Source organism: Schistocerca cancellata, chromosome 2 (genome assembly GCF_023864275.1).
Source record: "Schistocerca cancellata isolate TAMUIC-IGC-003103 chromosome 2, iqSchCanc2.1, whole genome shotgun sequence".
In the NCBI taxonomy this organism is placed as follows: Eukaryota; Metazoa; Arthropoda; class Insecta; order Orthoptera; family Acrididae; genus Schistocerca; species Schistocerca cancellata.
Window position 1 is genome coordinate 1051613980 of NC_064627.1, and position 25301 is coordinate 1051639280.

At 40.6% G+C, this 25301-nt stretch overlaps 1 protein-coding gene across 1 annotated transcript in view; it reads right to left on the reverse strand.

Annotated features, from left to right (window-relative positions):
• Positions 1-25301, reverse strand: part of LOC126163036 (esterase E4-like) — a 121368-nt gene that overhangs the window by 26645 nt on the left and 69422 nt on the right. Inside the window, 2 exon segments of the mRNA XM_049919910.1 lie at positions 171-325; positions 328-345. Of these exon segments, the coding sequence (XP_049775867.1) occupies positions 171-325; positions 328-345 (173 nt within the window).

Here is a 25301-nt window from a genome sequence, read left to right on the forward strand (position 1 = left end):
TAAGTATTATTATTGCACATAGTTGATGGAAGATTCACAAAAACATACACAGTGTAAGGCATTATTAAACAGCGTGAGTTACAAAAACAGCTGATTATAAAGCATCACACTCAATACGCTATATTACTTTTTTATGTGAGTCACGTCATATCTATTTGTGCCTTACTTACTTGTCCAAGTGCAATCTCAGAATCATTTGTTATTGGTTTATCTTGAAGATAAAACTTTCTCAGCTCTCTACTGACTTCGAGTGAGTGTGGCGTACCCCGCTCATAAACAAATGCAATTGGAAATACTGTTTCATAATTTTCAGACATATTTTCTGTAGATTATTGTAGGTAATTTCTGAAACATGGAATTAGCATAATTAAATAGTCAATATATCAGCAAAACCAAAAATAAATAGGGATTAATTTCTATTTCTCCTTTTACCAAAGTTTTAAAATAAAAAGGAATGCCCTGAAGCAACAGCTCCATGTGGCTCAAGTTTTATATACATGTCACACAATTTACAAAGCATAGATGCTGTTGGCTCCAGCATCATTACAGCATAGCTATTGAGAACAATTTAGCTGCCTGTGTGTATGTATGTTTTTAGTTAGCTCTGAGGGAAGACAATGTCTGAAAGCTTAGAAACAACGTGATGAAGCAAGCTGAGATCTTTTTTCTTCCCCTCTTGTTTTGCCATCTGCCTCCTTAAATTCATTTTTTTCATTATGGCTAATTATCATTAACTTACATGAGAATAATCTATATTTTTGCAAAAGAGAAGGCTTGGCCCTCAGTCTTAAAGAATATACCACCAGATCTAATTTTGCACTTAGTTTTATGCATGTAATTGATTTCCTAATTTATTTTGACTATTCCTTGTTAATATCTTTTGTTATAGTGTGAAATCAATATTTGTTTCATAACTTAAACAAATATAAATTCTGTACTAATTATAAACATTTGGAAGACAAAATACTGGCATTCTTTAAGTATTTATTTGTCTCTGTTCGATTCATGTTAGCAAAGTCATCCCTTAATTAATTCCAAAGTAATTACCAATTTTGTCAAAAGTATTGTTTGCATAATTATATCTGTTAATTTCATGATTTAAACAAATAATATAGCTTAACCCTTGTACTAGAAGAAACTGTTAAAAAGACAGAATTTTTCTTTATATTCAGGTAATTGAATGAAGTATGTTTCAGTTGTAAGTTTTGTAACTTAAACATCAAACAATGTATGGTTTCAGTGCCTATTCTTGTGATGATACATAAAGGCCTGATTTTTGGTCTTGAGGCAGTCAGTCCACGGCTGATTTTCAGACGAGAAACCTGTGCTGGTTAGATCAACAACAATGCATCAACTTAACAGTGGAATAAGTGTAAGACAAATAGGCTGCGTGTTAAAACAATGACAGTGTCTGTTCAATATGTATCATAGTATTCTGCAAGAATTGTGAACTGTGTGGTTAGGTTTTTATTGCCCATAGATATTTAACAGTAAACTATCGTAGCAGTATGTTGATGTTTGCTTGGAATCTATTAATGAGGCTTATCAAAGTTAACCAATAGTGGACTGGCCATATAACCGTGTATTATTGGGGGAGTGGGGGAGGGGGGGGGGGGTTGCGAACACTGAAAGTAAAGAACTGTGAAATGCAAATGTGCACCTATTGGCTACATCATTTAAAGTAGTCAGTGTTGAACTTCCACCCTCCATTTTTCAGCCACTATAGCAATGCAGTATGTTGACACTAAGGGCAATCAACGAGGAAATAAAACAGGTGAATGTCATATATAGTGCCCTTGCGGGTGAGGACTATTTTATGTGGACACAATAAACTAGGACTCGCAAACTGTGAACAGGGAACTCAAGAGTGGTTTACAGTGCAGTGAGGAAGTGCAACAGCCAAACAGCACTTGGGTTTCATGGCCACAGTATGACAGGAGCCAATCAGTGAGTGGGTTCTATGGAAGCAGCCATTGAGTACAGGAGCAGCTGTTGGATGCAGCCAACTGGGAGATACAACATGCTTCACTGGGAAAATTACAACTTGCAGGAGCCATGCAGATGGCAAATCGAGATGACAACCAAAGCAGCAGCAGCAGTAGGAGACAAGTGAATAAGAATAAGGTAATTTCATAGCAAAAGCCATTTTATATTAAGTGATAGATCATGACTGGCCTTAACTAAAAAGACAGCATGATGGGAGAGCATGGGCAACAGGGGACTGGTTCTGTAGATGATAGTGGTTATAAATCAGACATGAATGTAACTTTGAATGATGAGAAGAAAGTCCTATTGTAAGTGAGATGACAATAGTGTCGTCTACGTTTTATGATGATGTGAACGAAATGGATGAAAACAGTACTGAAGCGAATGAAACCATTAACATTAAGGGTGGGGTAATCTAGTAACAAAAGTCAGCGAGGCCAACAGATTGTGGCAGACAGAAAATTGGAAGCAATGTTAAGGCAAATTATGAGTAGTATGTGTACAAAAGAAGACATGACTAGCTTAAAGGATGAACTAAAGAAAGAAATTAAAAAAGAAATTAAGGTAGTCAACTCTAATCTTACAGAATTAAATAAGAAGGTTGAGGCAGCAGTTAAAGACTGTGATAAAAAGATAAATAAGGTAGTACATAATACTAAAGAGAAATTAACACGAATGAGTAGTAAATGTGTAGAAGAGAGAAAGAAGCTTTATGATGACTGTAGTAGGAAGGCAGAGGCTTCTGAAAAACAGTGTAAAGATGAAGTCAAAACTGCCAGGAAATTTTGTACTGAAAAAAGGGTTAAACTGCAGAACCAAATCGATCAGATTAAAAATAATGTAGAGACAGAGGTAGAAACCAAGTGTGCAGTAGTGGTAGGGGAAAAACTGGTAAAAGTAAATAAAAATGTAGATTTATAATTGGCTGAAATGGAGAAAAAGATAGAAGAGATACAAAATCTAAAGCATGGAGTATGTAGTGTCCCAAACAGACTCTCATTTATCAGTTGTAAGAAATTTAATAATTTTGAACAATATGGGAAATGCATCCACTGGATTTCATTAGGGAATTTAATGATTTGCCTGAAACATGGAATGACAAAGAGAAAATGTCATTTGTGAGAGGTTTTTTGAATGGGGATGCTTATGGATGGGCAGCTAAGGTAGCTGATAGCTGTACTTCGTGGCAAAGCTTTGAGAAAGCATTTTTAGATCAATATTGGTCCAAAGAGAAGAAGCAGAGAATTTTGAGTGAATTTTGGGGAGGAGAGAGATTTGACTCTAGGAAGGGTACTGTGAAAAGTTTCTGTCAGCTTTGGATAAACAAACTGAAATATTTGGACAAAAAGCTAGATAGTGAATCAATAAATATGGGTTTAGAAAGTAAGTTGCCTCAGGAAGTTAGAGAATTGCTTGTACCTGCCCCTAGGGGTAATATTAGTGATTTCTGGAATTATGTTGATAAAGTGGGGAGGGTGAAGCCCTCAGTGGAAGAACATAAGAGGAATTTTGATGATAATAATCAAGTGGGGAGAGAATTTCAGGTAAATATGATGAACAGGACTAATTACAGTAGAAATTCAAGGAGTGGTTGGGTGGAGAGTAGTCAGAATGGGCACGGAAATGGTAGGTAAGAAGTAACAGAAGTAGAGGAGATGATTTTAATTCTGGATCAAACCATTTAAACCAGATAAAACTCCAGTTTTGGCTCACACTAGAGCAGGTAGTGATGAAGAACCAGTTGTATATAAATGTGCTGTAATCACAGGTAATGTTAATATAAATCATAGCAGTAAGACGAGTATAGATCCTAATTGTAGTGAGATGTTGCATGATGGTATGGGTAACAATATTTATCCCATAAAAGGAGGGGAGGAGCTTACTATAATGTGCATTGAACCAGAAGTAAGACCTATGAGCAATTAAGGGGTTCAACATAGTGTTGGATTCATTATGTGGTGATAATGCTTACCCCAGCTGTCTGTCTCATTTTTCATGTTTCTTGAGGCAGTCAAACTCTTCTCCTCTCCTATCTGTAGTTTATAAGTGAATCATAAACATTCTACCTTTGACTTTCATGTGATTTTGTACAGTAGGATATTTCAGTATAGGAATATTTTAAAAAAGTTTTCTCCAGTATTATCTACATATATATTATGTTGCTAGTGATAAGTAATGGAATCATAAGAGGATGGAAGAAAATAAATTGGTACCATGGTTAAAGAATTTATGTCAAACAATGAGGTAAGATAAACAGAAAATGAAAGTTGTCAGCATAGGTGAAGTAGAAGGTGCAGATTATCTGAAAACTATAACATCTGAGGAATCAGCTTATGTGTGAAGCCCTCAAGGGCTCAGCATTTGTTTGCTGAGGATGGGCTTAGTGACCCTGGAGTTCCTGAGCTGGGGGCTGGTAAGTGCCACCAGTCCCCTGACACCATAAGCTCTGGGCATGCTTCAGCGATCACTATGCGGCACAGTGATGGAACATTGTGTGTCTCAGGGAATGGGGATCTTGGCTTGACCACCTGGATTGTCAGGATGGAATAAACTTCTATAAAAAAACTCTCACTCTCAAAGGGTGCTACACACTGATGAGACACATGGCTGTTGAGGCGGAACAGTCGTTAGCGGACAACCTCTGGGGAACCTGCCACACCTCAGTTGTATAAGGCTTACTCAGGCATGTGGGGATCTGTCTGAATGCACCCTTATTTCCCCGGCTACTCTTGGGACCAAGATGGAACCCTCAAAATCTTCTTCTTCTCCTCCCAGTGGGAAGGGTGTACCACCTGGAAGTTCTCAAACCCATTCATCAAAAAGAATGAGGGAGGCTAGTCCTCCTGGTAATCAACATGTTATCAGTAATGTGTCTCAATGAGTCATGAATCACAACATCTTTGTAGTGATCAAGAGGAAGGAGGGGACATTTGAAAAAGTGTCCCCATTCTATATCCATAAAGGCTTAGAAGGGCTGGCGGGTACCCTAAAGTCTATTACGCGGATGTGAAATGGTTCCTTGCTTGTCAAGACTAACTGGGCAAAGCAGGTGGAACTTATTATGAGATCATTGTTGAGCTGCATAGCTCCTTAACTCCAGCAAAGGTGTGGTAACCAGCCATGATATTATGGACATAGACGTTGCTGAACTGAAACAAGAATGGGCACCACAGCAGATCATAGATGTGGAACAAAAATGGTTCAAATGGCTCTGAGCACTATGCCACTTAACTTCTGAGGTCATCAGTCACCTAGAACTTAGAACTAATTAAACCTAACTAACCTAAGGACATCACACACATCCATGCCTGAGGCAGGATTCGAACCGGCGACCATAGTGGTCACGCGGTTCCAGACTGAAGCGCCTTTAACCGCACGGCCGGCGGATGTGGAACAAGGGACACACAAGACCAATGGAGAGACTAAGAAGACTGTCACTTTTATTGTGACATTCACTTCTCCAACGCTACCTGAAAACATCATGGCAGGTTACCTCTGACTTAGGGTTCGGTCCTATGCACCTAACCCTATGTGATGCTTCAAATGCCAGCGTTTTGGCCATACAATGCTAAGTAGCAGAGGTGAAGCAACTTGTGGGAAGTGTGTAAAGGCAGCCCATGAACCTGGGACTGACTGTCTGTTTCCAGCAGTCTGCATTAACTGCTCTGGGACCACCCAGTCTAGAGCCAAGCCTACCCTGTTATTGCAGAGGAATGTAAAATTTAGAAAATCAAAGTGACCAAGTGGATCACCTATGCAGAAGCCAAAAAGGACTATCAGGCAATGAAACCCCCCTGTCTTTGCCCCTTCTTATGCTTCCTTGATACAGAAACCTGTCATTAAGGTCAACACTTTGACTCATACAATGTCCAGCGTACCATTATCTACCACTAGTACCTGTACTTGCACCTGCAAGTGCCAAAGCCGAGTGAAAGACATAGTGATCCAGGCAGCTACAATGGCAAAAACCAGTAATGCTTCCACAGCGTGCAGCTCAAAGGCACCCCAGAAGCAGAGTGCCTCTAAAGGCCAACTTTCTTCAAAGAAAGGTGGCTCTCACCGCCCCCCTTCCCCATCATCCTTGCTGGGAAAGGGAGCGGGGAAAGGAACTCACCATTTGGGTTGAAACCTGACCCGTGCGCCATCAGATGTCATTCTGACATGTCTGACTGCTGACGAGGACATCATGGAGTTTGATGCCTCATCACCAGACCCAATCAGCCCCACCACTCCACCTTGTTCTACGAGCATCTCACCACCTCAGTGCAAAGACGGGGGTAAATCAAGACCACATTGATGACATGTCCACATACTCAAATAGAATATCAATGGATACAGGACTCATCTGGAGGAACTGAGACTCCTTGTATAGGACAGACTCTTTTGCCTCTGCCTTCAAGAGACTCATTTTAAAGAGACTGACACATCTGTAGTTGGAGGCTATCACCTTTGCAGAAAAAACGACCTTACTGGTGATAGGGCAAAAGGATGGGTTGCAGTGTTAGTAAAGGACATTTTTCACTCTTCACCTATTCCTTTAACAACAACACTACACGTGGTTGCTGTTCAGATAGTGGCCCATGTTGACTTCACTGTGTGCTCTTTATACCTACCACCTCATTAGCCTCTTGACAGTGTGGGTCCTCACTCATCTTCTTGATGAACTCCCCTGCCCCTTCCTCCTTTTGGGGGACTTCAATGCACACAGTGCACTATGGGGTTCTCACACCACTTTCTCAAAGGGTCGGGAACTTGACGATCTACTACACACAACAGATCTCATACTTTTGAAAATGAGTCAAGCTACACATTTTAGCACCACTACAGGTTTGTCTACCACCATAGACCTCTCCTTTTGCTCGCCTGCTCTTGGGGGGACTGCTCAGTGGGCAGTGGATGATGACATTCAAGGTAGTGACCATTTCCCTACCTGGATCGATCTGCCTGACGGAGCAGATCCTGAAAGAAAGCCACAAAGACGGTTGTTCAAAAAGGCTAACTGGATGCTTTACAGGCAGTTAGCTCTTTTTGAGCAATGTGACGAACTCCAGGACTGTGTGGATCGCATTACAGCTGTGATTCACCATACCACTGATGCAGCTGTCCCAAAGTCTATGGAAACACCTAGGAAGCAACCTGTCCCCTGGTGGAATGATGATTATCGTTTTGCAATCAGGCACAGGGGGGGGGGGGGGGGGCAGCAATGGTGCATGCAAAGGCTAGGAGAATCATTTGAGAGAGTACGCTGTTGGTGGGAAGGGTTGCATGCCTCAGCGATACAGATGGCCGTACTGTAGGTGCAACCACAATGGAGGGGTATCTGTTGAGAGGCCAGACAAACGTGTGGTTCCTGAAGAGGGGCAGCAGCCTTTTCAGTAGTTACAGGGGCAACAGTCTGGATGATTGACTGATCTGGCCTTGTAATACTAACCAAAACGGCCTTGCTGTGCTGGTTCTGCGAACGGCTGAAAGCAAGGGGAAACTACAGCCGAAATTTTTCCCCAGGGCATCCAGCTTTACTGTATGGTTAAATGATGATGGCGTCCTCTTGGGTAAAATATTCCAGAGGTAAAATAGTCCCCCATTTGGATCTCTGGGCGGGGACTACTCAAGAGGACGTCATTATCAGGAAAAAGAAAACTGGCGTTCTACCGATCAGAGCATGGAATGTCAGATCCCTTAATCGGGCAGGTAGGTTAGAAAATTTAAAAAGGGAAAAGGATTGGTTAAAGTTAGATATAGTGGGAATTAGTGAAGTTCGGTGGCAGGAGGAACAAGAGTTTTGATCAGGTGAATCAAATAGGGGTAATGCCGGAGTAGGTTTAATAATGAATAGGAAAATAGGAATGCGGGTAAGCTACTACAAACAGCATAGTGAATGCATTATTGTGGCCAAGATAGATATGAAGCCCAAGCCTACCACAGTAGTACAAGTTTATATGCCTATTAGCTCTGCAGATGACGAAGAAATTGGAGAAATGTATGATGAAATAAAAGAAATTATTCAGATAGTGAAGGGAGACGAAAATTTAATAGTCACGGGTGACTGGAATTCATAAGTAGGAAAGGGGAGAGAAGGAAACGTAGTAGGTGAATATGGATTGGGAACAAAAGAGGAAGCCACCTGGTAGAATTTTCCACAGAGCACAACTTAATAATAGCTAACAGTTCGTTCAAGAATCATAAAAGAAGATTGTATACATGGAAGAAGCCTGGAGATACTCACAGGTTTCAGATAGATTATATAATGGTAAGACAGAGATTTAGGAACCAGGTTTCAAATTGTAAGACATTTACAGGGGCAGATGTGGACTCTGATCACAATCTATTGGTTATGAACTGTGGATTAAAACTGAAGAAACTACAAAAAGGTGGGAATTTAAGGAGATGGGACCTGGATAAACTGACTAAACTAGAGGTTGTACAGAGTTTCAGGGAGAGCATAAGGGAACAATTGACAGGAATGGGGGAAAGAACTACAGAAGAAGAAGAATAGGTAGCTCTGAGGGATGAAGTAGTGAAGGCAGCAGAGGATCAAGTAGGTAAAAAGATGAGGGTTAGTAGAAATCCTTGGGTAACAGAAGAAATATTGAATTTAATTGATGAAAGGAGAAAATATAAAAATGCAGTAAATGAAGCAGGCAAAATGAAATACAAACATCTCAAAAATGAGATCGACAGGAAGTGCAAAATGGCTAAGCAGGCAGAGGACAAATGTAAGGATGTAGAGGCTTATCTCACTAGGGGTAAGATAGACACTGCCTACAGGAAAATTAAAGAGACCTTTGGAGGAAAGAGAACCACTTGTATGAATATCAAGAGCTCAGATGGAAACCCAGTTCTAACCAAAGAAGGGAAAGCAGAAAGGTGGAAGGAGTATATAGAGGGTCTATACAAGGGCGATGTACTTGAGGACAATATTATGGAAATGGAAGAGGATGTAGATGAAGATGAAATGGGAGATATGATACTGCGTGAAGAGTTTGACAGAGCACTGAAAGACCTGAGTCAAAACAAAGCTCCGGGAGTAGACAACATTCCATTAGAACTACTGACAGCAGTGGGAGAGCCAGTCCTGACAAAACTCTACCATCTGGTGAGCAAGATGCATGAGACAGGCGAAATAACCTCAGACTTCAAGAAGAATATAATAATTCCAATCCCAAAGAAAGCAGGTGTGGACAGATGTGAAAATTACTGAACTATCAGTTTAATAAGTCACAGCTGCAAAATACTAACATGAATTCTTTACAGATGAATGGAAAAACTGGTAGGAGCCGACCTCGGGGAAGATCAGTTTGGATTCCGTAGAAATATTGGAACACATGAGGCAATACTGACTTAACGACTGATCTTAGAAGAAAGATTAAGGAAAGGCAAACCTACGTTTCTAGCATTTGTAGACTTAGAGAAAGCTTTTGACAATGTTGACTGGAATACTCTCTTTCAAATTCTAAAGGTGGCAGGGGTAAAATACGGGGAGCGAAAGGCTATTTACAATTTGTACAGAAAACAGATGGCAGTTATAAGAGTCGAGGGGCATGAAAGGGAAGCAGTGGTTGGGAAGGGAGTGAGACAGGGTTGTAGCCTCTCCCGGATGTTATTCAATCTGTATATTGGGCACGCACTAAAGGAAACAAAAGAAAAATCTGGAGTAGGTATTAAAATCCATGGAGAAGAAATAAAAACTTTGAGGTTTGCCGATGACATTGTAATTCTATCAGAGACACCAAAGGACTTGGAAGAGCAGTTGAACGGAATGGACAGTGTCTTGAAAGGAGGATATAAGATGAACATCAACAAAAGCAAAACGAGGATAATGGAATGTAGTCAAATTAAGTCAGGTGATGCTGAGGGAATTAGATTAGGAAATGAAACACTTAAAGTAGTAAAGGAGTTTTGCTATTTGGGGACCAAAATAACTGATGATGGTCGAAGTAGAGAAGATATAAAATGTAGACTGGCAATGGCAAGGAAAGCATTTCTGAAGAAGAGAAATTTGTTAACATCAAGTATAGATTTAAGTGTCAGGAAGTCGGTCCTGAAAGTATTTGTATGGAGTGTAGCCACGTATGGAAGTGAAACATGGACGATAAATACTTTGGACAAGAAGAGAATAGAAGCTTTTGAAATGTGGTGCTACAGAAGAATGCTGAAGATTAGATGGGTAGATCACATAACTAATGATGAAGTATTGAATAGAATTGGGGATAAGAGGAGTTTGTGGCACAGCTTGACAAAAAGAAGGGACAAGTTAGTAGGACATGTTCTGAGGCATCAAGGGATCACAAATTTAGCATTGGAGGGTAGCGTAGAGGGTAAAAATCGTAGAGGGAGACCAAGAGATGAATACACTAAGCAGATTCAGAAGGATGTAGGTTGCAGTATGTACTGGGAGATGAAGAAGCTTGCACAGGATAGAGTAGCATGGAGAGAGTCATCAAACCAGTCTCAGGACTGAAGACCACAACAATGACAACAACAACAAGCAGAGGTTTTGGCAAGAGTTCCTGGACTTCGTCAATAGGTCCAGTAAAGTATGGGAAGCCATTAGGAGGATCTCAAGGCACAACTATCGACTGCCAATAGCAGCTGTATGAATACAAGGGTCTCTTGTAACATCGACAAGGGATATAGCTCAGACAATGGCTGAATCATATAAATCCATTACGGCTGATTCCAGCCAGGATCCCACTTTCCATCAAAATCGGGAGGCACTGGAGAAGGCTGATCTTGATTTCCATTCCATCAACATGGAAGAATACAACCAGCCTTTCTCTCTGTGGGAGCTGGATTCTGCATTGCCAGTTGCTTGTGATACAACTCCTGGAAATGACCTGATAACCTACAGCACGTTGCAACACTTGGACTGACAGTCGAAGGAAGTCCTCTTCCAGTTCTTCAATAAAATTTGGATAACTGGTGACTTTCCCAACTTGTGGAAGGAATCTATTGTAATCACAATTATAACACGAGGAAAGGATCAGACAGACTGTGGAAGTTATCATAGTATTAGCAGGAAAGACATTGGAGCATATGGTCAATCAGTGCTTAGTATGGGTTCTAGAAACCAGGTCCCTACTCAATCACTCCCAGTGTGGGTTAGAAGGTATCACTCCACTCTCAATAACCTGACCCTGCTCTAAGCTGCAATTCAACAAGTTTTCCTTTGTAAGCAACACCTTATCAGTGTTTTATTAGATTTAGAAAAGGCCTACAACATTACCTGGAAGCATAATATTTTGCTGCAGCTCCATCAGAGTGGATTCGGTGGACATCTATGACCTTCATACAGTCATTTCTCTTGGACAGATATTTTAGATATAGGGTTGGGAATGTCCTGTCTGGCCGTTTTAAGCAAGAGAATGGTGTCCCTCGAGGGAGTGTTTTAAGTGTCACAGCTTTTGACATCGCAATCAATAGTCCGCCGCTCGTGGTCTCGCGGTAGCGTTCTCGCTTCCCGAGCACGGGGTCCCGTGTTCGATTCCCGGCGGGGTCAGGGATTTTCACCTGCCTCGAGATGACTGGGTGTTTGTGTTGTCCTCATCATTTCATCATCATCAAGGAAAGTGGCAAAATTGGACCGAGCAAAGATTGGATAATTGTACGGGCGCTGATAACCACGCAGTTGAGCGCCCCACAAACCAAACATCATCATCATCATCGCAATCAATAGTATTACAACCACAGTGTGACGTCCAGTACTATGTTCCTTGTTTGTGGACGACTTCTCCATCTTCTGTGCATCCTCCAGCCTCGCCACGGCTATTCTGCAATTGCAACTGATGATCAGGTGGTTGGGGGAATGGTCTTGCATTACAGGTTTTAAATTCTCATTAGAGAAAACAGTTTGTGTTGATTTTAATCGTTTCTGCTGTCTGTTTAATTTCCCCATTTTAGAAATGGGGAACACCGTTCTCACGTTTAAGGAAAAGGCGAATTATCTAGGTCTTATCTTTGACGAGAAGTTAACATGGTTATCACACCTGAAATGTCTCAAGGCCTTAAACATCCTTAAATGTGTCAGTCATAGGTCTTGGGGAGCTGCAACTTTATGAGGCCTTTGTGCAACCCTGGCTTCAATACGGATGCCAAATTTATGGGTCAGCAAAGCTTCATACCTTAAAATGCTGGATGCAGTTCACTACAAGGGTATTAGGCTGTCAACAGGGCCCTATCACATGAGCACTGTTGTTAGTTTGTGTGTGGAGGCTGGTGAGCCTTCGCTGTCTATTCGATGTCTTCTCCTCCTGGTACGCCAAGCATATAGGGCACTGTCCATTCCTACATCACCAGCATCCAGTTACAGTGTTCAGCAGCCACTGAAATGGCTGGTTGATCATCAGCCACAAGCAACACAGCCATTTGGATCCGTGCAAGGGAGAGCCTTGAGTTATTACTGGTGGGGGGCATTCAGGTCCAAAGTCAGGGGTGGAGTAGAGTCTCCCCCTGGCTACTACCAAGGCCCAGGTTGCTTTTAGAACTGACTACTTACAAGAAGCATTGTACCCCAGACCATGTTTTTAAAATTAAATTCAATGAAATTTTATGTAGCCACCCAGATTTTATTACTGTCTACACAGATGGTTCTAAGCAGGGAGATGTTTTCGGTTATTCCATTGTGTTCCCCAACATTTCCTCTGGATAGAGCTCCCAGAGCAGTTTTCAATTTATTACGTGGAACTGTTTGATATCCTGAGGGCATTGGAGCAGATGAGATGGTGTCGTGACAAAAAATTTATCATCTGCTCCGATTCTCAAAGAGTCCTTCTCGCTGTTGGACAGATGTACCCAGCAGATCGGATAGTGCAACAAGTGCAGGATGCTCTCCTTCTCTCGTGAAGGCAAAACAAGGAAGTCATTTTTAACTGGGTTCCAGGGCACATAGGCATCCAGGGAGACAAACCCACTGATGCTGCTGCTAAGGAAGCTTGCTCCCTTCCTCCTCCTGCCCACTGTTCAGTCCCCCTGCGGGCTGTTACTTCATTTGTGACCAGGAAGACCATATGTTGGTGGGAGTCCCAGTGGTTGGAAGTGAGGGACAATAAACTATGTTCCATCAAGACTTTACTGTGACCATGGATCACCTCCTTCTGCTTGCAACGGTGTGACGAAGTAGCCCTTACTCGGCTGAGAGTGGGACATTGTCCATTGGACATGGATTCCTCTTACATCAGGGGGAGCCCCCGGTATGTCAGAGATGTAGGACACAGCTGTCAGTATGACATCTTTTAACTGAGTGTGTTTTATATGATGACCTGAGAGTGAAACTGGGTCTCCCACACAATCTTCCAACTATTTTAACTGTTGTTTGTGCCTTAATATTTTGTGTGGTGTCCGGAATTCTTCCCTAAATACTTAGTGTGAGATCTTAATGTGTCCCAAAGTTGCTGGGTCATGTATTATTTGTAAGTCGTCTACAGCCACAGTTATTTTTCCCCTTTTCAACGGCATCTTTACAGGTATTTTCTCCTTGATTTTATTTAGTTTTCCTGCTGTGTGTCATTGGGGTTTTATTATGGGCTTTGCTGAACCTCACCTTTTTGGGGTTGCTTTGTTTTCTGTGGTGGGATCAAACGTAGTTTTCCAGTTTATTATCTCCTTCCATAGATTGTGAAAATCTTCTTCGGTATAACATTAATGCAAGGGCACTAATGATCTAGCTGTTTAGCTCCCTCTGCCGTAATTTATCATCATCATCATGTGTGAAGTTAGTATAATTTGGTGCAGCTGCAGAGGCAATAAGCAATAAAAAACCATTTGGATACCAAGTTATCAACATTAATTGTAGTATGATAGAAGTGTTTCTGTTCAGTGCAGTCAATATATTGAGATAACTATCTACCTATAGAAGTGTGTCATGGTACAGTCTTGCTTAACATTAAGAAAATTACAACTTTAAACATAGTTGCCTGGAATAATGTATGTGGAAAGAATAAGCAAGATTTGTATGTATATTGCCCTTCAGGCTACAATCTCAAGCAATTTTATAGAATGCAGTGAAATAATAGTTTTTCTAAGTGATAATTTTGTCTGATCAGTAATGAGAATCAAGTTTGCCTTAGCATAATGATCTGTTACTGTGGAGTGTTTTTCAGTAGAATCAATTTTGCATTGTATAAGCAGAGCAGGTGTTTATTTATTAGTTAATGAAGCAATAAGGAAATAATAAAATAATGAACAACGTTAGGATCTTAATGGTTAGGGAGCCTGTCTCTGCAGTAGGCATATTTTTTGAGAATGCACTCTACTAGCTAATGAGCTAAGAAATGTAAGTAAAATAATGATGCTGACAGACATGATTAATAAAAAAGCTAACGGTATACAAAACAAATGTGGTGTAACTATCTTGATGATCTAGTTGTGAACTAGGCAACATTGGGTACTGTGTATATTGTGCAATTCATGACACTGCAGCTGGGAATGAGAGCTTAACAGAAAGGACAATATTTTAGTGAAGTTCAAGTCATGTAATGCTGCATTGTTGGATCTATAGGTTATCTCAGAACTTCTATTTGTGTTCTGAGGAATTATGGGCTTAAAGTGGTAATACTGGAATGAAGAAAAGTAATTTTGCTTATTAACTGATAACTGTGGTGCAAAACTGATGCAAGTCTTCTGATAGGTCAACTATTTGGTAACATTTTGTGATTTTGTGAGGATTTAATTTTCTGGTTGAACAAGAGTTGTGCTCAGAGTTGAGTAGAGAAGTGGGGCAATGATTTGGTACAACTTCCATCCCCTTGATTTTGAGTTAAATAGTAATTACATTAAGTGATGGTGATGCTCTTCTTTTTTCATAATGTAATGATTAGTAAATCTAAGCTAGTGCACATCTTGAGTTTTTGCTATTTTGCAAATGGGAAAGAGACTCATATCTTTCAAGTTTAACCAGTTTCAGACAGTTATGACTTAGAGTAATGTTTTGTAGTTTGCCATTAGTGTTAAACGTTTTTCCTTATACTTAGTTAGAAGTAAAAGTAAGTGTACTAAAGTAGAGTATTTTGTCTAATTTTTTCACGTACAGTGGTGGAGGAGAACCATCTCCAAGGGAACTGATAGCAGTGAATTTCCTTACTAATTGCCACTATGACCTGTTGAAGGTGAGGACAACTTGGTGAGAAAGTGTGCTAAACCTCATTTAAAGAGTAAAAGTGCTTGTGAAAAATACTAAACATTGAGCAAGTGAAATTTTCTGTCTAAAAAGTGAACTGCAATGCGCGGTGGAATTTAACTTTTTGCCGCCCATGGGAATTATTGTTTTTCAGCAATACAGGACTTGTATAAAGTGATTGTATCTTAAAATGTAATCCTTGTTTATCCAAAAAGGACGTCACTCATGACAAAGATGCTTAATTTTTAGTAAAAGTATAACTTGTGGATAATTTTGTGCAATTGTACAATACACTGTATGTAAATATTTTGCATGGGAAATTTCATATGGCCAGTTCATATAGGTAGGAATTTAAAAATTGTATATATTGTAGTTTTGATAAGATTCGTATGTAATATTTTTTTGTGTGTAAATTGTTAAACACAATTTCTGGCCACACTTGTGGTCACTGAATTGCCCAGTTAGCTCTCTGCAATACCTCTCTGGTCAATCCAGTGAGGGGGTAATGTGACGAAGCAAGCTAGGATCTTTTTTCTTCCCCTCTTGTTTTGCCAACTGTCACCTTAAATTCATTTTCTTCAGTTTTGGCTAATTGAAATTAAGATACATGAGAATAATCTGCGTTTTCATAAAAGAGATAACTTGGCCCTCAGTCTTAAAGAATATACCACCAGATCTAATTTCGTGCTTAGTTTTATGCATGTAATTGATTTCCTAATTTATTTTGACTATTCCTAGTTAATATCTTTTATTATAGTATGAAATCAGTATTTGTTTCATAACTTAAATTCTATTGTTGACTTATAAACAAATTTAAATTCTGTACTAATTATAAACATTTGTAAGATGAAACACTGGCATTCTTTAAGTATTTATTTGGCTCCATTCTAAAGTAATTACCAGTTTTGTCAAAAGTATTGTTTGCATAACTATATTTGTTAATCTCATGATTTAAACAAATAATATGGCTTAACCATTGTACTAGAAAAAACTGTTTAAAAGACGGAATTTTTCTGTATATTCAGGTAATTGAATGAAGTATGTTTCAGTTGTAAGTTCTGAAACTTAAACATCAAACAATGTATGGTTCCAGTGCCTATTATTGTGATGATACATAAAGGCCTGATTTTTGGTCTTGAGGCAGTCAGTCCACGGCTGATTTTCAGACGAGAAACCCGTGCTGGTAAGGTCAACAACAATGCATCAACTTAACAGTGGAATAAGTGTAAGACAAATAGACTGTGTGTTAAAACAATGACAGTGTCTGTTTAATATGTACCACAGTATTCTGCAAGAACTGTGAACTGTGTGGTTATGTTTTCACTGCTCATAGACATTCAGCAGTAAACTATCATAGCAGGATGTTGATATTTGCTTTACAACCTATTAATGAGGCTTATCAAAGTTAACCAATAGTGGACTGGCTATATAACTGTGTATTATTGGGGGGGGGGGGGGGTTGTGAACAGTGAAAGTAAAGAACTGTGAAATGCAAATGTGCACCTGTTGGCTACATAATTTAAATTAGTCAGTGTTGAACTTCCACCCCCCCCCCCCCCCCCCCATTTTTCAGCCAGTATAGCAACACAGTACGTTGACACCGAGGACAATCAACAAGGAAATAAAGCAGGCAAATGTGCTAACAATATCAATCTTGTCTGTGCCCGCTAGCTGCTTATTGTCTCAACTTTGTCTCACCACTTTCTGTGCCCCAATTAGTTTGATTAGAGAGTAAAGCAAATCATGTTTCCTTCCACTGTTGTTTCTTTGAACATATATGTGTCTCTTAGTCTCACAGGGATGGTTAATAACAATTTTCATAAGTGAATGAATGTACTGTGAACTTGTAGTTAATATTCCAGATGCCCGTAAGCTGTACATGTGTGAACCTCACACACAATTCTAGTTACTTTTTTTTCATGCAACGAATACCATTTGCCTCAGTGAAGATTTACTACAGAATACTGTCCCATAAAATAACAATGAATGAAAATATGCAAAATATATTAAAGTACTGACTTCTATATTGCAAAAGATGTAAATTATCAAAAAAAAATATTGTAAGCACCACACACCACTCACACATTAGGCCTTGGCTCTGTTTTGACTGGTAGATTGCTACCTACAAGGCGTACATCGCGGCACATGTGATCAGCATGTTGCCCGTCCTTAAAGGTGTTATCATCAGTAGATGTATCCTGATGATGCCGCTGCTTCTTTATTCAAGCAGCTCCTCATCCTGTCTCCCAATGGTTGAGTGAACTCGGAACCAGTCCTCCCTACCTCAGACAAAATCTGAGGAAGTACCAAGAACTGAATCCTGGTTCTTCCACACAGAAGGCAGCGACACTAACCTTGACTGACTGGACCCCATACCATACCTTCCGACCTCAGAAAAAAAATCTGAGGTAGTGGGAATCGAAACTTAGTTCTTCTAAATTGAAGGCAGTGACACTAACCATTTGGCTATAGAGACAAACCTAAATATTTTAGCACATCTACGATATGGCTTCTCCACATAAACTTTTCCTCAACATGCACAGCTATGAACCCTGTTCATTACTTTTGTGGCAGTATACTAGGTCAAAAGGAGGTGGGATATTTTTGACAGTACAAAACTGGATGAGCTATGTTTTTTCAATGTTTTAGGATAGCTGATTTATGCAAAACTTTAACAAAAACATCATTTACTCATTTACTATTTCATCTGTTGTTGTTTATTTGTTTGGCTTCACAATAATTATTGTAAATTCTGCAAATAGAACTGATTCTGCCTCCTAATTCAAATAAAGTGGCAGATCATTAATGCTGCATCCTCAGCTGTACCTACAGCACAGCCACCAGCCAAACAGTGATGTGCCATTAGATCTGTAACACAGCCATGAGAGAGCATGTCTCTAGCAGCTGCCACCATGCCAGGTGTCACTGAACTCACCATACACAGCATTGCTATTGCTGGCACTATCTCGCCTCTGCAAATCATGTGCCATCACCATGCTTACTGTCAGACAGCCATATAGAATGCTGCCCGGTTGCAGAGGTTCTCCAGTCAGTTGACATCAGGAGTTCATGGTTTCAGATGGTTCTCTGGGCCTAACACTGACCACTACATGGTCACTCAATCAGAGTTCCATTTGTTGAGCTGGCAGTACATTTAGTGTTCTACACCGGCCACACAACTGGTACATCTGTTGGAGCCTACTGCCTCTCATACTGCATCCAAACCGTGAAGCCATCGCAAGTGCGTCACCCTCAGACTACTTCATTGCCAAGTCTTTTCCCAGCTACGCCAGTGATACTCTATTAGGACAGACCAGTGTAATGTTAGAGAGAACAGCCAGCACAAACAGATGATGGCAGATATATTCTAAGAAAAATTACTGTATTTGTTCAGAAGACTAATGAAAGTTCCATTGTTTGGCTGCCATGACACATCCACATTTGTTGGTAACTTGCTTCACCAACTCAGGATGCTAAAATTGGCAACGAGGATCACTGGTTTTGGGAATATGTCCTTTCCTCCCACCCCTCTCCCCAGTAACCTTTTTTATTTTTATGATTTTTTTTTATACATCGAGTTCCATAGGACCAAAATCTCCAAGGTCATGGAAAGTGTCAGTACATGAAATTACAACATAAAAGTAATAACAGATAAAAATAAAATGTTTATGAACCCAAAAAAAGTCAAATCATAAGTTTAAGTAAATACAATCAACAACACAGCAAGAATCAGCTTAATGTTTCAAGAAGCTCCTCAACAGAATGGAAGGAGTGAGCCATCAGGAAACTCTTCTGTTTCAATTTGAAAGTGCGTGGATTACTGCTAAGATTTTTGAATTCTAGTGGTAGCTTATTGAAAATGGATGTAGCAGTATACTGCACACCTTTCTGCACAAGAGTTAAGGAAGTCCAATCCAAATGCAGGTTTGATTTCTGCCGAGTATTAACACAGTGAAAGCTGCTTATTCTTGGGAATAAGCTAATATTGTTAACAAGAAATGACAGTAAGGAATATATATATATTGAGAGGCCAATGTCAAAATACTTAGACTCGTGAACAGGGGTCAACAAGACGTTCGTGAACTTACACCTCTCATTGCCCTTATTTATGTAAATAAGGAACCGGAGTGGCCCCAACACTGATCCCTGGGACACCTCCCACTTGACTGTACCCCACTCAGACCCCACATCACAGCCTTTCTCAACACTGTGAATAATGACCTTTTGCTGTCTGTTGCTAGAGTAAGAGGTGGACCAATTGTAAGCTACTCCCCATATTCTGTAATGGTCCAATTTCTGGAGCAATATTTTGTGATCAACACAATCAAATGCCTTAGTTAACTTAAAAAAATATGCCTAGTGTTTGAAACCCTTTGTCTAACCAATCCAGTACCTCACAGAGAAAAGAGAATACAGCATTTTCAGTTGTTAAACAACTTCTAAGGCCGAACTATACATTTGACAACAAACTATGTGATATAAAACGATCAATTATTCTTACATACACAGCCTTATCAATAACTTTAGCAAACACTGATGGCATAGAAATAGGTCTAAAATTGTCTACATTATCTCTTTCTCCCTTTTTATAAAATGACTTTACTACTGAGTACTTTAATTGTTCATGAAACTGACCATTCCTAAAGGAAAACTTACAAATATGCCTAAATACAGGGCTAAAATGTGCAGCACAGTACTTTAATATTCTGCTAGGCACTCTCTCATATCCATGAGAGTCCTTAGTCTTCAGTGATTTAATTATTGACTCAATCTCAATATTCCGGACATCAATCTCGGAAAGCATTTGCCAAGAGAGTTATATGATTCCCTGTAGAAACTAAATTTTTATTTAATTTGCCAGCAATGCTCAGAAAATGATTGTTAAATACTGTACATATACCTGAATTATCAGTAATAGAAATATTTTTACTACAAAATGACTTTATATCATTGACCTAGTCCTGTAGACCAGACACTTCCTTCACAACTGACCATATGGTTTTAGTTTTGTCTCATGAATTAGCTGTTCTATTTGCATACCACATACTCTTTGCCTTCCTAATAACATTTTTAAGAACCTTATACTACTATTTGCAATGGGCTACTGTACCTCAATTGTGACTACTTCTAACATTTTGATATAATTCCTGATTTGTTCTACATGATATCAAGTCAGCTACCAGGGCTGCCTTTTACTGCTATTACCCCATTTAGAACATTCTAATGGAAACCAACTCTCAAAGAGCATGGGAAATGTATTAAGGAAAGCATTGTATTTATCATCTATATTATCGGCACTATAAACATCCTGCCACTCTTGTTCCTTGACGAAGTTTAAAAAACTCTCTACTGCTGTTGGATTAACTATCCTACATAGTTTGTGTATAATAGAGGGAAACATTCCACGTGGGAAAAATATATCTAAAAACAAAGATGATGAGACTTACCAAACAAAAGCGCTGGCAGGTCAATAGACACACAAACAAACACAAACATACACACAAAATTCAAGCTTTCGCAACAAACAGTTGCTTCATCAGGAAAGAGGGAAGGAGAGGGAAAGATGAAAGGATGTGGGTTTTAAGGGAGAGAGTAAGGAGTCATTCCAATCCCAGGAGCGGAAAGACTTACCTTAGGGGGAAAAAAAGACAGGTATACACTCACACACACACACATATCCATCCACACATACACAGACACAAGCAGACATTTGTAAAGGCAAAGAGTTTGGGCAGAGATGTCAGTCAAGGTGGAAGTAAAGAGGCAAAGATTATTGTTGAAAGACAGGTGAGGTATGAGTGGTGGCAACTTGAAATTAGCGGAGGTTGAGGCCTGGTGGATAACGAGAAGAGAGGATATACTGAAGGGCAAGTTCCCATCTCCGGAGTTCTGACAGGTTGGTGTTAGTGGGAACTTGCCCTTCAGTATATCCTCTCTTCTCATTATCCGCCAGGCCTCAACCTCCGCTAATTTCAAGTTGCCACCACTCATACCTCACCTGTCTTTCAACAATAATCTTTGTCTCTTTACTTCCACCTCCACTGACATCTCTGCCCAAACTCTTTGCCTTTACAAATGTCTGCTTGTGTCTGTGTATGTGCGAATAGATATGTGTGTGTGTGCGAGTGTATACCTATCTTTTTTTCCCCCTAAGGTAAGTCTTTCCGCTCCCAGGATTGGAATGACTCCTTACCCTCTCCCTTAAAACCCACATCCTTTCGTCTTTCCCTCTACTTCCCTCTTTCCTGATGAAGCAACTGTTTGTTGTGAAAGCTTGAATTTTGTGTGTATGTTTGTGTTTGTTTGTGTGTCTATCGATCTACATAGTTTGTAATTACATATGGCATTTGTATGAGTACAAAAACCTTTTAGTATTAAAATTTGTGTACCATGGTCTGAAGCATCATTCACACTTTTACAAACAGAATGCCTATCTTGTAATGAAGAATGAATAAAAATATTATCTGTGGCTGTGCTACTGTTCCCCTGCACCCTAGTTGGAAAAAACACAATCTGCATTGGATCATATGAATTTAGGAGATATACCAACATCCTTTTTCTTGCACCTTTATATACAAAATTTATTTTGAAGTCACCACATATAATTAATTTCTGGTACTTCCTATAAAGCAAATCAACAACCCTCTCTAGCTTGAGCAGAAATGCTTTGAAGGGGACCTATAAACAACAACAATTAGAAGTTTAGTTTTACACTCAATCAGTGCAGTGTCTCTCTCCAGTTGCCATGTTTGTGAGCTCTTGACACCTCTGCCTCCCTCTGGTATGGTGCATTGATCTCAAATGTCTTGATGCAGCTCCAGATTTGAGTATGGCTCTCCAGGCTTCTCTGGCAACAGCTTCTCCACTCAACCACTATCCCAGCCCAAGCGTGGACAATGCAGCCTCACCTCCTCAGTAGTCTGACAATGCCTGAGAATTGCAGCATGCTTTCCCCACACAACTGGAATATTTTCTCAGAGCCTCTGAATTCCATGATCACACTCATAAACATGTTTGTCTCTTAGCCTATTGTGGTACCCCTGCTTATCACGCCCTGCAGTACCTTAACTGTAGGGTAGACCTTTACATCCTGCCGTATACTCAACTGCAGGACCAGCTTACTGCTCATTATGCTGCCACAACAGATTTTGTCCTTTTGCACACCCTCCTTCTTCCAGGGCATATTCACCAACCCTTCAGGACTCCTGATGGTCCCTCCCAACTGTTCTCTTCTCTGGGCTCCTCTGCTGTTTGCCTCATCTTAGAATGTGTCATTATGCTCCAATGCCTCATTGGGCTCCAATGCCATCTTGGGTTCCAGTTTCTCCTTAGGCTCTGACACATCCTCTGCCTCCAACACCTCCTCAGACTCCAAAGCCTCATCAGGTTCCAACACACCCTCTGGCTCCCACACTCCCAGCTCCTGGCCACAGTACCACCAGCCCCAGGACCCTCATGCCACTGTCCTGCCCAATGCCCATCTCTGACAGATTCCCTCCATTACTTCTTGTGCCTTTGACACCCGTCAGCTACTTGAATTCTCCCTCTCCATCCAATGGTGGTGCCTCTCTGCTTTTTTCCAACTCTGCTGTTCACTGTTTGTTCCCTTGCCCCCACTGACAGATCAACCTCAGTCATCTCTTCCTTTCTACCTGGTCAACACTCAGCCACATCCTCCAGTGCCCTCCATCCTCTCCCAGGCCTTTTCTTTCTGAGTGAAAGTCATGCTCAGCTCATGCAATTGCTTTCTTCTCTAACTGGTGACTTTAAGTGCACATGACACCTTCTACAGTACTCCGTCCAGCTCTGTCCAGGCCTAGTTGCTGCACCCATATGTCTCCAGTCATGGTTGTCTCTTGCAATTTCATGGACCCTTCATGCAATGCAGAATGCCTCCCTTTCCTAACAAGGACACCCTCCATAGGACACTAACTGGGCTGCCCTGGAACTCCTGTTCCCTGAACTTGGAAATTCTGTCACAAGGCCTCACTATACCAGGCCGCTCTGCCTTTGGTGGCCCTTTATCATTCTTTGATGCTAACCCTCCATGTCTCTTCTTTCCATGTTCACTCTTCCCCAATTATCTGAGTGAAACTCCCCTTTTTCACAGCCGCCTCAGTACCACCAGTCTTCAGTTCCCAGTCCAGGTAACATCTCTGCCACCAATGGCATCCATGCCTGGCTCTGCCATGCCACTCTGGGTTGCAACCTCCTTTCAGGAGGCACTACTGCTCCATAATGGCTTGGCCACCACTCCCTTGAGGAAGAAGGGAAGGGATATCCTTGGTTGTCCCCTCTGTCACTGCCACTGACCACGCAGAGAAATGGCTCTGCCATCTCCTCACTAGGAAAGAGGGATACTGTACTGTAGTTGCACCTAGAGCCCAGCCACCAGATACACAGTGATGTAGCATGTGTTGCCGCCCTTCAAGTATCACAGCAACACAACTGTGGGAGATCATCTCTCCAGGAGCTGCCATGGTACCATGTGGCACTGTACTCACTGTATGCAGTGCTGCTATTGCTGCACTATTTTGCCTCTGCAAGTAATGGGCCATCACCACACTTTCCCAGTATTCTTCTACCAGATGGCTTCATAGGTTGCCGCCCGACCATTCTCCAGTCAGCTGAAACCATTAGAAGTTCACAGTTCACAATTATACAGTCTTAATGCTCACCACTATGCAATACCTCAATCAGTTCCATTTGTTGAGCACTCAGTACACTTTGGGTTTTATGTCAGTCTCGCACATCACATCCAAACTGTTGATGCATTGGCATCCACTTTGGGCTACATTCGCATAGAAACATTTCCCTGCTGTCAGTGATACACTGTTAGGACAGACCAGTTCAATGTCATTGGCAATGGCCAGTATATATGAAGGCAGAACATACACCCCAAGAAACTTATATTGACTAAAGAGAAGTTTCATTGTTCTTTGGCTTTTTGGGTACATCCATTCATCAGCAGCATGCATCACTCTCTCACAACCCACAAATTAACATAAAGCAAGAATAGTAGCGGGTGGATAATTGAACCCTGAGACACCCCAATTATAATTTCTCTCAGTGTAGATGATGTGGTGTCTCTTTTGGTATTACTAGGAGAGGCTAGAGTAACTTTCTGTATTCTGTTTCTTAAATAAGAATTAAACCAGTAACACAGGCATGTGCTGAACTACATATTCCATAAAAACTTGACTTCTCTAATACAGTATTATAACAGGTACAATCATATGCCTTTGGTAAGTCACAGAAGATACCAACTGTTATCACTGAAAGATTTTATTATGTGCTCATTAAGTGTGTAAGAAGCTGAGTGAGTAGAATCATCCTTTTGAAATCCAAACTAATTCACTGAGCATCCCATTAGTACACAGGTGAGTGACTTTCCTGGAGTACATAATCTTGTCAAAAATTTTAGAAAATGATGTAAGAACACAGAGCATTAGCTACTGACATCTGTGAAAACACCCTTCTTATACGGAAGCCTAACAATAACATATATTAATCCATCTGAGAAAATGGACTGAATTAATGACACATTACTTAAATGACTAAGGACATTACATATTATAAAGACACAACTTTTTCTTATCTTATTGGAGATATTATATGTCCCATATGAACTTTTGCATTTTAGAATCATGATAATCTCCCTTGAGTTATTAGCCCTTTTTTCACTAAACGCCCTTGTTTTGCTTCTTTGCTGTACTATTTTGCTTCCTCTTCTGAAGTGTTTGCACCAACTCTCTCACCTTTTTCTTAAAAGTAATTATTAAAAGTACACGCTATATCAGAACTCCCCCCATGGACCATGGACCTTGCCGTTGGTGGGGAGGCTTGCGTGCCTCAGCGATACAGATAGCTGTACCGTAGGTACAACCACAACGGAGGGGTATCTGTTGAGAGGCCAGACAAACATGTGGTTCCTGAAGAGGGGCAGCAGCCTTTTCAGTAGTTGCAAGGGCAACAGTCTGGATGATTGACTGATCTGGCCTTGTAACAATAACCAAAACGGCCTTGCTGTGCTGGTACTGCGAACGGCTGAAAGCAAGGGGAAACTACGGCCATAATTTTTCCCGAGGGCATGCAGCTTTACTGTATGCATGGAGAGCTGCATCAAACCAGTCTCAGGACTGAAGACCATAACAACAACAACAACATATCAGAACTGTCTTTTCAATGCTCCTGTTCTCTG